This window comes from Rissa tridactyla, chromosome 5, assembly GCF_028500815.1.
Source record: "Rissa tridactyla isolate bRisTri1 chromosome 5, bRisTri1.patW.cur.20221130, whole genome shotgun sequence".
Lineage (NCBI taxonomy): Eukaryota > Metazoa > Chordata > Aves > Charadriiformes > Laridae > Rissa > Rissa tridactyla.
Window position 1 is genome coordinate 62692230 of NC_071470.1, and position 13564 is coordinate 62705793.

Genomic DNA, 13564 nt, shown 5'->3' on the forward strand with positions numbered 1-13564 from the left:
CATATAGTGAGATTGACTGTGGAAACTCATTTAACATGTGATATTCCATATCTAGCAGGTAGTAGTGATGCATCCAGCCACTATCCATACCAAACAGAGACAAAAAGGCGTGACCTTTAGGTGTAATGTCCCATCACTTTTCTCCTGTGCTGTCCAATCCTCAGAGGTTTTTAAATATAAATGAATATCAGTGTTGTCAGTGTGAACATAAAATCAAAAATGAGACTGTGGGACAAGTAAGTGGAAAGGATTGGGTTTGTCGGCTCAGGTAGGCTCTCACATCTTTGTGGGCTCTCACATCTATGAGGTGTGAGAGGAAACTGCTATTTCCTTCTACCTTTGTGCCAAGAGGGTTTTACCTCATCGCTGGACAGAGGGGTGTTTGTTATGTTGAACTGCTGTTAGGTCAGGTGTTAGATGAGATTTCTTGTTCTGTTTTGGAGGGTATCTCTGCCAGTTTGCATTTTCTCTGGGTTTCTCCAACTACAGAAGCAGGTTGACCGGAATTAGGTGGTTCAGCTTTGTATGTTCACACGTTTTCTCCCTGAATTTGTTGTCAGTTCTGGGTTGATGTGAACCACAAATTCAGGCAAGGTTTGTGTTGGGTTTTTTTGGGTTTTTTTTTGCTTTGAAGCTCTAACCCACTGATTATTATGTGATTTCCATCAGTAGCCAGAATTCATCCTGAGTAGTTTAGATGTTTTTTTCATTCTCATTTGATTACCAGCGGGGCAAGAAAATGCTTCATGAAATTCTCTTAGGATAAATTTCAAAGAATTTGGAAGGAAATGGGTCAGTGAAGCAAATGTCTCTGTGTGTCACCTGTTTATGGAAGTGCAGCACTTACGAAGTAATACTCCTGTGTCTTTCTGAGGAAAATGTAGATCCTTTTCTTTAAAAGCTTGAGATCCTGTTCTCCCCACCCCACTGAAAAATTATGCTGTATGTATTTGTCTAGAAAATCAAAATACATCTAAGCAGAGGGCAATTATTTACAAACTAACACAACAAATTCAGCCTTGGTTGAACACAGCTGACTCCAAGAATGAATCTGACCAAAGATAGTGCTGTTGTATTGAGTAGATTTGGAAATCCATATAAATGGCAGCTTTGGAGGGAATGACAAATTCATTAGAATACAAGAAACATTCCTGCCCTGGACTGATCACACCATAATGTGACCGTTGGACGTCTATTAATAAGTTTTGGATGCTCCTTTTTTCATCCACTTAGGTTTCACTTTACTGGCTTTAGGATGGTATCCGGAATTTGGAAGAGTAACCACCTTGAGCTCAATTACACAGATCTATCTACCTGAGTCAAGTCCTGCTCCTACTTAAATTTGTCACTCCTGTTAACTTAAACTGCCACAAGGAAGGACCGGAATGGTGAAAGAAAAGAGAAGCTGTTTTATTGAATTCTTTTTCTCAGATTTACTGCAAGTTTTAACTGACTTCAGTGAAACTGGTCTTGATTTACTTCAGAGAGAAGCGGGCCCTTTCTTCATCATTGAATGACTGTATATTGCTTTTTCTGTGGTGTTAGCAGGAGAAGATGTAGTATTTTCATTTCTGGTATTTTGTCCAGTACTTTTCATGCAGTAGATTACGCATGTCTTTTCTGCTGTTCCTTGAGCTAACCAGGTCACTATTGAATCTGTGAGACAATCAGTGTTTAAATCCTCAATTGGATTCCTTTAGGTCTGATGAAATGCCAGTATTAGAAACTTACGTAGTAGAGTGTATGTTAAGTTGACAACAAATACAGGTATCGGCATCAATCTGTTTTGGTGTTATGCAGACTTCAATACTATCTTCTCATGTTTTGAAAACATCTTCCCATTGTTTTATGTCACGACAGATGTATCGGAAGAACGTTCAGCAGCTCCTCCAGAACCTGATTCGGAAGCTCTCCACTGTTAGCCAGTATGAGGAAGTACTTGCAAAAATTGATGCCACGTCCACAGATCGCCTCACGGTTCTAAAGACCAAGCCCCAGTCCATCCAAAGGGACATAATCACAGTCTGCAATGATCCCTACGCATTAGCTCAGCAGCTGACACAAATAGAGCTTGTGAGTTGTTATACTTCAAGTATGATTTCATCCTTCCTCTCCTTTTGAAATGCAAGTTAACGTAGGATATGACTTGGCTGCTTGTGTGCTTTATTTAGGAGAGACTCAATTATATTGGACCAGAAGAATTTGTCCAAGCGTTTGTACAAAAGGATCCTTTGGATAATGACAAGGTAATTGGAGCAGATCTGGAGCAGCTCTGAAATGTGATGTTTAACATCCTGGAGCTCAGGAGCCCCATGAGCTGAAAGTGAGGTCCAGCAATAAATGAGGACCAGCAGAAACAAGCTTTATAGTGAAAATGCTTTAGTATTCCTCTAAAAAATTTTGTTGATGCTTTTTCTTTCTGGAGGACAACTCCTGGAGCTCCAGAACTCAGACAACAAATTGACTTAAATTAACACATTTGCTATTTTTTTTCTGATTGAAGCTAAGGGAGAACTTAATCCTGTTAATATTTTCTCCAAGCCACCTACGTGGTCTACAGCTGAAAAAGCTGAGTTTAATTTTGGCTTTTGCGTTACTCATTTTCAACATCTGTTTATCCTTTTAGTAAACTTTGCAGCAAACTGGCAAGTGGGGCAATTTGCAGGGAGAGCGCACATCACAAAAAGGGGGCAGTGAGCTCTAGATCCATGTGAGATGAAGGGCAAAGATGCAGTGTTTTTAGCTAACCGTGACAGAGTTGTCATCTCCTTGAGTGCTGCTTTTGAGATGACTTATGCTCTGTCAATAAACTGCGCCAAAGTCAGGCAGTTAAAATTTGAATTACTGTCCTCTCTAAAACTGACAAACAGAACAGAATGACTCAAGTTTGCAATTTGATGTTCAGTCAGACAGCCTCTGAAAATGATTTTATAGGTAGAGATCACTAAAACTGCCGTGTGCCCCTTTTTAGGCAACCCTTGAGATGTGGTGTGGGAATCATTCCAAGACAGAACTAATAGCACTCGTTAGGAAAGGGGGAATCCAATCAACGTGGTAGAGCTGATCTCCCAAAGTTAGGATGCAGTATGTTAATTTGGTGTCAATGACTGAATGTAAAGGGACAGTGGAGTGGGCTGGCCTCTGTTTTCCTTCTGCACTTGCAGAGGCCATAATGTTGTCTCTGCTATAATTCAGTGGGACAGGAGTGAGGACTGAAACAGTGCTCATATGCAAGGAAATTTTAAGCAGATACTTAGCTTTGATTGTTTGCATAAGTTTATCTTAAGTCCTTAAAGCATCCCAGTAGGACTTACAGCAGGTGATGGATTCTGCGTGCTTGCTTGAGTGCTTTACTGAGTCAACAGCTCAGGACGAAGTTATACACGCCCAAATACTGTCACTGCTGCTTTCCCTCTAAGCTTTTTGTCACTCTGTGTAATTGAGTTATTCCTGATTACTTGACAGTGTCTTGGGATGGTGAGGTGGAAAGCCAAAAGGTCTCTCAGGGAAAAGATGAAGATTACACTAAAAGTTGCTATTTTTCTTCTGTCTGCAGAGCTGCTATGGAGATCAAAAGAAGACCCGGAATCTGGAAGCTTATGTGGAATGGTTTAACAGGCTCAGTTACTTGGTTGCAACAGAAATCTGTATGGTCAGCAAGGACTTTTTCTGCTATATAAGGTTTTGTTTAGTCTAGTTGTCTAAAACTGTGAAGCCTTTTCAGGTTTGGTGACCCTTTGGCACTCTTGACTTGTGCTCTTCGACTTTTCATTCTCTCAACTAACTCTGTACTTTTTCACATATGGATGAAGTGAGCACAGGGCTGAAGAGGAAATAAGTTCCACGTTTTTGGCATCATACTCGTGCCTCAGCCTTGTTCATTTGGCACAGTAGTGATGTTATGCTGGGTTAGCCCTTCCTGGCACAGGAATGCGTCTGGCCTGCCCTTCTCTCCTGTGAATGCCTCTTTTGAATGGGGGCATCATTTCTCTCCCCTGTGCTGACTCCCGTTTCCGCTCCGCTGTTCTTCGTACCCTTCTTGGCAGAGCCTCTTTACCCATTTTCCTTGCTCTCTACCTGCCTGGTATCTGGGTTGTCTTTGCTGCCCTGAGGGCTTTTGAACACAATAGTGTGGCTTCCTCTGCACGTAAAGCATAGTGTGAAGTTGTGGTAGGTGAGGAAGACTTTTAACTGGAGTGTTGTTTCTTTTGGGGATGGGTCAGAGTGCTCTGTTTCTGTCTGAGCGTAACATTCTGATGGCATCTCTTGCAGCCGGTGAAGAAGAAGCACAGAGCAAGAGTGATAGAATATTTCATTGATGTGGCACGAGAATGTTTTAACATTGGCAACTTTAACTCCTTAATGGCTATTATTTGTAAGTATGTGTCCTGAGACGTTTTGAATCCAGTTTGAATCTAGATAAAGGAAGCACAGTGCTTTATACAAAAGTCTGCTGCGTAGCATGCCCAGCAGTGTGAAGTTGGGGGTGGGAATTGGTGGAGAATCGCTCAATGTTATTGTGGTGTTATGTTTTAAGAAATTATTTACTGCCTTGGTTAAATTATAGAAAAACAAATTTTTCATTGCAACTATTCAGAGAGGTAAATCCCCACTTTTTGAAACCAACTGTAGTGCTAAATTGGAATAGAAGCTCTTCTTGTAATATGGAGGATTGACGCCTTCCATTGTTTCTGTTGCACCATAAATACCCTAGTGCTTTAAAAATTCCACACCTTTTTTATATTTGATAGGAAAATATTTTGAATATTTTTAAAATTTGAAATGTGAAAACTTCATAGATATGTGCAGTTTTCAATGACATTTGTAAGAAGCGGTGTTGAGAAAACTCATTTGTGTTTTTTTACTGTATATTCATGTTTTATCAAAACCACATTAAATAATGTCATAGCATGTTTTTGGAGCTTTCATTCTGTAAGAGATGTTGAGTTTGTTTCCAAAGTTGATTTTAACGTTGGAATTTCAAGAAAATTATGAGCCTGATTTCTGAGTAGCTCTGTTGAAAATACTTGCTATTGTTAATAGCTTCTTTGCTTTAGAAATATTTACTAGCCTTAGTTACGTGAAAGATATATTTTTAAATACTCCAACAATTTCTCTTTCTTACATCAAGCTGGCATGAATATGAGTCCTGTGTCTCGGTTAAAGAAAACTTGGGCAAAAGTGAAGACAGCCAAATTTGATATTCTTGAGGTAAGCTTTGCCAATATTTGGACATGGAACGGTTAATTTTACTTTCAACCGCTCTAAAATGCGAGTTTGTCTTCATTATGACATGTTTAATTTACTATGTTTGTGTTCTGTATGGAAGTTCTAGAAGACATAATAGAATTGTTCAGCCGACTTGTGCTCTTTTGATTTGGAGGAAGGAAATTGAAGTTGTTTTTTTTTAATTCACAAACCCACCTCCTAAGAATTATTAAAAAAAACCCACCACGTAGGTAACCTCTTTAAAGGGAGATGTATTTGTGGATTGACCTAATGCAGTTCTGCCTTTGAAAATCAAGTTGAGCTGCAAGACAGCTGCCTTGCCCTTTCAGAAAAAAATTATCTTGAGCTAATTGATTGCCAGTTACCTTCAGGTAGTAGAGAGCTCTGTCAAAAGTTCATGTAGGTGCAGTGTATGAGTTTGTGATTTACCCAACAGATTATTTGCCAACAAGTTAATTATCCTGCTGGAAATGGCAGTAGGGTTAATTCAGGTCACGTATTAATAAAATAAAGAAAGTATAATGTTTTGTACTTAAAGAAAGCATGAGAAGTTTATTAATATCATCAGGAGATTTGACTTGTGTTAGGACAACAGATTAAAACTGGATGGCTGCAGCTACTTAACTCTTCCTTCCCCCACCCTTGGGTGCGAAATAGCCTTCCTTGTGTCAAGGGTGGCTGCACAGCTCAGGAAGTCGCTTTTATTATTGCAGGTCTATTTCATTTGACTTTATTATGCAGTCTGGACTTTGCTGGTTAAGGACGCGCTTTGTGAGCCATGCAGTCATCCTAGTCATTGAAGCGCGGCAGTCAGTCTTGGAGCAGTGAGGTGGGGGCACTAACAGCTTTAGGTGTCGCATCTTACTTTGCCATTGCAACTGAATTGGCTCTCAGAAACCTACACGCTAGGAAGAGCAGAAAATTAGTGCCAAGACCCATTGTAGTCTTAGTTCCAGGATTTTGGCTTCCAAATTAAAGCTGAGCTACCTTCTTTGTGGAGAGAGAAAGAAGGTCCGTGAAGCCTGTCTTTGCTTTCCTGCCCCTGACTTGTACTGGATCCCTTGTTGTGCTGAGTGAACGTTTTTAAGACAAGATTCTCTTCTGATCGAGTGAACAGATAAAGAGATACTGCAGTCCTCTAAAAGGCCGTTTTTGTGGTGCTGCTCAGCAGACCTCTTGCTTTTTAAAATAGTTGCTGAAGTGAAAAAGAATTGAGTGTGGTGATGACTGGCTCATTATTTACATTTTTTCATGCCTGGTAGCATCAGATGGACCCTTCTAGCAATTTTTATAATTACCGAACTGCTCTGCGTGGAGCCGCTCAAAGGTCCTTGACAGCTCACAGCAACAGAGAGAAGGTATGTTTACAAATGACTTGGCAGCGTGCAAAAATGAAATGTGCTTGATAAGTTGCATGGTAAACTGTTGTCTTGGGATTCTGATCCTCAGCAGCTTTACCCTGGTGGGCTTGAGAATTAAAAGTCTCAAAACCGAATCCTTCTCTACTGGGAAAGTCTAAATATTGCCTGTAAGCTACCGAGAAAATAAATGGGATGTTTGAGGAAACCAGGTGGCTCGAGGAAGCTGACCATCTTAGGGATGCCAGTTCAGTTTGTCACTGACTGAAATCTGCAAACATGAAGTGATTCCTTTGATTATTTATATAAAATAAGTACACTGCCTCAGCTCATTTCTTTTTTGACAGAGAACTTTATCTTGGAAACCAGCAATACAGATGGAAAGGTTAAGGACTGAGATAAGGTTGCTAGTAATTTGTTCTTATAGCTGCGACTTGTGCTCAATTTTAAGAGGTTTATGTTTTGGGGTGAAAAAGCTTTAAAACTTACTCAGAAAAGGTACTCTAAATCTCAAATCTAGACAGAGCTTCTGTCTAGATTCTGTGGAGTCCCCTTCCTGTGCACAGTCTTTAGATGAGCTTTAAATATACTCTGGAGATTTTTAGTGGAAATGGTGAGATGAATCGGGTGTTTGTGTAATGCAGTGGGTTAAAATCCACCTTTAGATTCAAGAGTGGCTGTGAACTATGCGTTAGTAGAGGTGACATCTTTCTTTGCTCTTCAAAATAAATTAGCTTTTGACAAATAAACTGGGTTTGGTCACACATTAATGCAGAATCTCAGTTGTAGTTCTTGTGGAAAGAAGCCAAATAGTTGCTCCCCACTTAGAAGCATTGCTTATCAACTGCTGTTAATATTAGGACTTCATGCTGTGTTTAATATACCCGATCTTGGTGCTCGTAGAATAAACTACCAGGCAGGATGAAGCAAATCCACATGCAGTCTGCCGGTCTATATTGTGGTTATACACATGTAAATTAAAAACAGGGATTTTTTTCTGAGTCCTGAGGATCTGTTCACATATCATTCAAAATACTGGAAGTTTAAATGCAAGATGCTTACTTCCTTTCAGAGAAGAGTGAGTTTTAAGGCATCAAAGAAAGAACTTATTGAAATGGTGCAGCAAAGTCTTCCATGGAACTACTGATATTTGTTTTATCCCCAGTTGCAACAAGGACGTGCAGCTGTGAAAATTTTTGTAGGATGCAAATTAAAATACAATCATTTTAAGAACGTAAGAATGTTCCAGCATTCTCCAAAGAAAAATACTTTGATTTGTTCAGTTGGCAGGAAATGCTTCGTTTTGAGTCAGTCGGTGCCAAGGTTCAATTTCTTGCAGGAGCTCAGGGAATTGTATTTCGAAAGCCATTTGTGCTGCTATCCCCAGATTTTCCATGCTGTGCTTTAACATGCATCTCCTTTCATTTACCAAGCAAGAGGGAGAGCTGTACTAAAAGATACCCTGCAGGAATTACATGTAAGAAGTAGGCACCTCTGAACTCTTGTGTTCTGGCATCTGCAAGGAAGAACGAGAAAGTGAAAACAAGAGGGACATGACATAGAAATGAGACGAGTTAGGCTTATTGTTATTCTAAACATGCCTCATAGCCACAGTTGACAAGCAGTGGAGTGCCAACAGGTACTTTAATTGTGACCTTGAGAGAGCTACATACCCATAAGAGTTCAAAGTAATGGAAGCAGTTTGGCACAAAACTGGAAATAAAACTGTATGGATTAGTTTACCTTCCAAAGGATGACTGTCTTTATAGAGAAACATCATGTATTTTTAAATGTAGTGAATGCAGAATTTTTGTCTAGTGAAAGAGAGATATCATACAGATCTTAGTCCTTTGATATTTTGCTTACTTTTTGCACCACCTGTCTTCCTTTTATTTTTCTCTGTAGAACATTATATTTTGATGCAGTACCAGACTGAGAATAATGTTGTTCTTTCCTTAGATTGTAATACCTTTCTTCAGCCTCTTGATCAAAGATATTTACTTCCTCAATGAGGGTTGCGCCAATCGTCTTCCAAATGGTCATGTCAATTTTGAAGTAAGTAGAGCACTGAGTTGGGTATTGATAAAGGATCAGCCCCTTTAACAGAAAACTGAAGTAAATCATGGTTCAAGTTCCACTGGATTCTGGGAGAGCAAAATTAGACTCGAATGTGAGTGTATCTGCTACTTCTCACAGGAGCTGGGAGGTAGTCAAGATATTCACAATTTTTTAAGGGGAAAAAAGTCAGAACTTTTTCCCAGGGCTCTAATTCATCTAAACATTTCAACTCATAGGTCTATTATACTGAACAACAAAATCATTCAAGTTAGTATTTTAGAGCTGCCTTGTGAATTCCACATGTAAAAGGTGAGGTCATCCTTTGTCAAGATATGGATGCAGTATTTTCATACATGTAAGTCACAGATGATTGTCTTTGAAGAAACATGATAGTGCAGCAGGAAAGAGTTTTCAGTCGCTTGTCTTTCAGTAGTTGTTCTGCCTCCAATTTTACACTTGTTATCTGACAGCGTGGGTTACCCATTGATTTGTTTGCTGGTGCTTTCAACTTTCAAGAAGCCTGGGTCGCGCACAAAATTACAGCACATTTCACTTGGAGTCATTGGCCTGAATTAGCCTGGTTCTAAAGCTGTGTGATGATCTAGAATGTACTTTTATTGTAGGAATCCATATGCACTTAAGACATGTTAAAATTTAATTGAAAGAGTTTATCAATGGATGACATCAACACACTATGTGGGGAATGTTTATTTTTGGCATAAATTTCCAGTAAGAAAATTGCGCATTTCAGATTAACTAATTAAATGGAACATCTGGATTTTGAAATGTCAGTATTAAGCATCTAGAGACTTTTGATGTGGTAATTACTAAATATTTCACTCTGAAATAAACAAGCATGAGCATCATCAAAGTGAAACGTTGGGCATAAGGAGTGTTATCAGCTCCTTGAAAAGAAACTGAATGCAAATCATGGTCTACTATTTATATTCCTAAGTAGCAACAATTTGACCATGGTGGAGGAGTGGAAAGTCATCGCAGTTTTGAAACAGAAACGCAAAAGTTAGAAGCTGAGTTGTTGAGTCAGATCATGTTCAATTCTAGCTTAAAAGCCAGGGAAAATCCAAGCCTTGGACTTGAAACCAAGATATCTCTCTCTCTTTAAAAAATGTTCAGGGTAAATAGTACTGTTCAATGTATAGCACCTCTTCTGTTTTCTCTTCTATTCTGACAGAAATTTTGGGAATTGGCAAAACAAGTCGGTGAATTTATGACATGGAAGCAGGTGGAGTGTCCTTTTGAAAGGGATCGGAAGATTCTGCAGTACTTGCTCACTGTCCCAGTCTTCAGTGATGACGGTAAGAAGCTCTGGACTTCCTGCAGGTCTGATGTCACTGTCTACTGCTTAGTCTCTCTCCATGTTAAGTTGTTGCTTCCTCACAATGAAGAAAGACTTTGCCCCGAGACATCTTTGTCTGGCAAGTAAATAGTGATTCTCCCTTACAAATGAGAGAGAAAATAAGATTTTTCTTTTTATGTATGTGTGGTCTGTGAGAATTGACTTTATCCCTTTTTCTGAAATGGAATGAAAAAAATTTGGTATGTGGTCCCATAAATATAACCTGAAGTGTATTTATATGGACTTTCAGGATGCTTTACACTAAAGAGTACTGCCTGAAAAAGAAAACAGGGACTTCACTAATTGCTTACAAAGCACCATGTCCCTGGGCTCAGTTTTTTATTTTAAGTGTTTTCTTCCACTCTTGTGCTTTTGAGTTTTCACTAGTTGTTCTTTTCCCCCGCAGGGTAGCCTTTGTTCTCATGCACTGTTTGTTAGTATTGTCTGGGTGTAATTATAAGCAATGCTATGCTTCCTAATGGGATTCTGGAGCTCTAATCTGAGAGAGGGGTAGTACAATCCTGCTTCCTTTAACTTCAGTCCACTTTCCAGGGAGAGCAAATTTTAAAACGCCGTAGGCCTAACATACTGTATTTGTTTCTGATTGCAGCACTTTATTTGGCTTCCTATGAGAGCGAAAGTCCTGAGAATCACGTTGAAAAGGACAGATGGAAGATGCTAAGGTTTGTGTCAGAGATTACCTGCACCACTAAATAAAGAGAATGGGATACAGAGCAAGCATCAAACAGTTAAAACCAAATGGCACACTACGTGTTCGACAGATGGGGCACAGCATTGCTATAAATCCCCCCCTGCAATCTAAGACTCTTGGAAAAAAGAGAGCAGTCAGTCGTTATCTTAAACCCTCCCAGGCCTTCTCTCCCTTAGGGGATGGGAATCAGAATAAGTAATTTTTAATCTTAATTTCTTGTGTTATTCAGTGTAGGAAAAAATGCTTTCTGAACTTCAAAGAAATCTCTACTTCCTGACAACTACTATACAGAATACTCTGGTTTCCAGGCAGATGTTTCCGCAGCTATTGCATCCCTTGATGTGCCTAGCCTTTCAGACAGGGATGACGTTTGCACAAAGATCACCCTGGGGCAAAAGCATTCATGAAACCAGGTAATGATTTAGAGTCCAGGCTGGGAGAAACAAATTTAAGCAAAATCCTATTTTTGGCTTTTCTTCTGCTGCTGGTTGAACATAGTCTTATCAACTCTTTCATTTTACTAATTGTGGAAGGATGCGTGAACCATTATGGCAGTGTTTTAGCTCATGCTTTGCCAACCAACTGTTGGGTTTTTTAAAGTTGAATTCATGGCAGCAGAAAAAAATAACCATGTGCATAGATAGACACAGAAGTAAGTAGGTGTATGAATAGTCTGTGTTTTCACCCCTAAGCCGTACCTCCACTTAAGTCTTAAAGCTACCAATATCCCAAGGAGCTGACCATTACTCAGATGCTCTTGTCACTGTTGCAGACGGCTGGTACGTTAACACCTAGAGGTGCCCATTGATAGAACATTCCAATTCTTCTGATCCACTCTGCAGCACCACAGTGAGATAACCATTCTTGGAAAGGATTCTCAGGCAGTGTTGTTTCTTCCTGGAATATCACAAGGACCAGTAACAGTTCCATCTGATTAACTCCAGTTATTTTGGGGAGAGAACAGAAAGGAAACGTTACTAAAATCAGTGCACGGACACTCTGCATTACACAGGGTGGCAAGATGAACAGACAAAGACACTGAGCTTGAAAATCTGTGATAACACAAACTTCAGTTTCACAGGATCCTTATGCAAGACACTCTGAAGCTGTCTGAGAAGATTTACATCATTCTAATGATTGTCTTTACTTACTTGCATTTGCCTCTTCCTTTCAGGTCAGCGCTTCTGGGCAGAGCCTAGTGCACAAGATAGCTGCCGTTTCTGCCATTGCTACGTTATGTGGATTACCAAGGGGCACGGCTTGGTTTATTTTTCTGGACACTGAGTGGCATTCAAAGTTATAAAAAAATGTGCAGTCAGTCGCAATATTGTGTCAGCAAAGATGAAACGAGTTAACTCAAGAACAAACAGGCAGCCTCTCACATGTGACATACGAGATAAAATCACAGCCCACTCAGCTGTGATTCAGGCTTAAGTATTGATTGAGGACAGCGCTGACAGAATCCTTTGAAGACCTCAGATGCCGCCTATGAATCATTTCACACCTGGATGCAATAATTTTCCCCCTTCCTTTTGCTGCAGCTTGCTGCTACAAGGACTCTGTGGAGTTGATAGTAGATTACAGAGGGGAAAAAATCACCTTTCCTTTCAGTGAAACCCAAGTCTGTATTGAAGAACTTCCATTCCTAATAAGCTGAATATAGCCAGGAACTTTGCCTGATCAGGATTGCTAAGAAGGGAAAGGACTGGACACAACAAATTGGCTGCTGGGGAGTGTTTCTCCCCACCACTGTAATGGTGGCTGGGGTTTTTTTTGTTATGTTTTTGAGTTGGCTGCTGGTAGGCAAACTCATTGTTATTTTAAGTTATTTAAAAAAAATATAAAGTAATAAAAATCAAGGCTGTTGTAGAAAACACCTGCTGCAAAAATATAGTAGCTATGTAGCTTGGACTACAACTTTTAGGGAGGCTTTTTCTTTCTTTCAGCTGTTTACAACTAACCACTACATGCTACAGACATTCTTATTTTTACTATACAGTTTTGTTACTCTAATTTTCCATACTTGACCTTCTTCTTATATTAGGTTGAACAAGCTGACTTTTCTAGAATAGTCTTTGAGAAACTGGTGTACAAACTGCACTGAAATATGAAAGTATGTTTTTATGAAGTCATTTATATAACTCCTTTTTTTTGAAAGGGTAAGAATGGAGAACACAATCCACTTTGACTGAAATAGCAAGATGCCAAAAAGAAAAAAAGATGAGGCTTCTTCTCAGCTACAGCTATGAACAAAACAGTCTCCCTGTGTATTTGCTTTATGGATTATGTTTATGACTGCGAAGTAGTACACATCTAATAAGTTCATAGTAGCTCTGAATACTTAGTCACTCTATTTATCCTATGAAGAACCCAATGGGAAAAAAAAAAAGAAACTGTAGCTGTGGATCACCCTGGACACAAAATCACTAAGCAAAAGCACATACTTGGCAGAAAAGGTAGTTGCAATTATCCTGCCACTGTTATTTAAATAAGAAAAGAAATAAGAATAAATATAGCTATTTGTTGCACTGATTCTCTTGAGTTTTAAGGTAAGCTGCTTTTTATGTCCTGTCCATGCCTTCTCAGGCAAGTATTTAGTTTTTTAATTCTGTAAGAACATGCTGAAGTAGCTTTCATCAATGGGGATACTGTCCTTAACTGCAGCCCGTTTGCTGGTACAAGGTGCTGGAAGTTACATATTCCATGAACACCAGCACCAGGGCCTCAAGCCCCGATGGTGGAGGAGGATTCCTCTCTTTCTCTCCTATTCGCTGAGTTAGGGTGAAGGAGAAAGAAGAGGCTAACTCTTTGAAAGGAAGAGACTGCTTCTGCAGTTCACAGACTTACCTC

The 13564-nt window shown here is 39.6% G+C and overlaps 1 protein-coding gene across 2 annotated transcripts in view; it reads left to right on the forward strand.

The window, feature by feature from the left end:
- The window catches only part of RASGEF1B (RasGEF domain family member 1B), a 31166-nt gene extending 18197 nt beyond the window's left edge, over positions 1-12969 (forward strand). For both annotated transcript variants that reach the window (XM_054203859.1, XM_054203860.1), the window contains exons 5-14: positions 1861-2073; positions 2172-2246; positions 3557-3652; positions 4273-4375; positions 5132-5211; positions 6492-6587; positions 8547-8642; positions 9838-9961; positions 10613-10685; positions 11889-12969. In XM_054203859.1, the coding sequence (XP_054059834.1) occupies positions 1861-2073; positions 2172-2246; positions 3557-3652; positions 4273-4375; positions 5132-5211; positions 6492-6587; positions 8547-8642; positions 9838-9961; positions 10613-10685; positions 11889-11913 (981 nt within the window). In that variant the 3' untranslated portion in view covers positions 11914-12969. The remainder of the gene's footprint in view (positions 1-1860; positions 2074-2171; positions 2247-3556; positions 3653-4272; positions 4376-5131; positions 5212-6491; positions 6588-8546; positions 8643-9837; positions 9962-10612; positions 10686-11888) is intronic.
- The last annotated feature ends 595 nt before the right edge of the window (positions 12970-13564 follow it).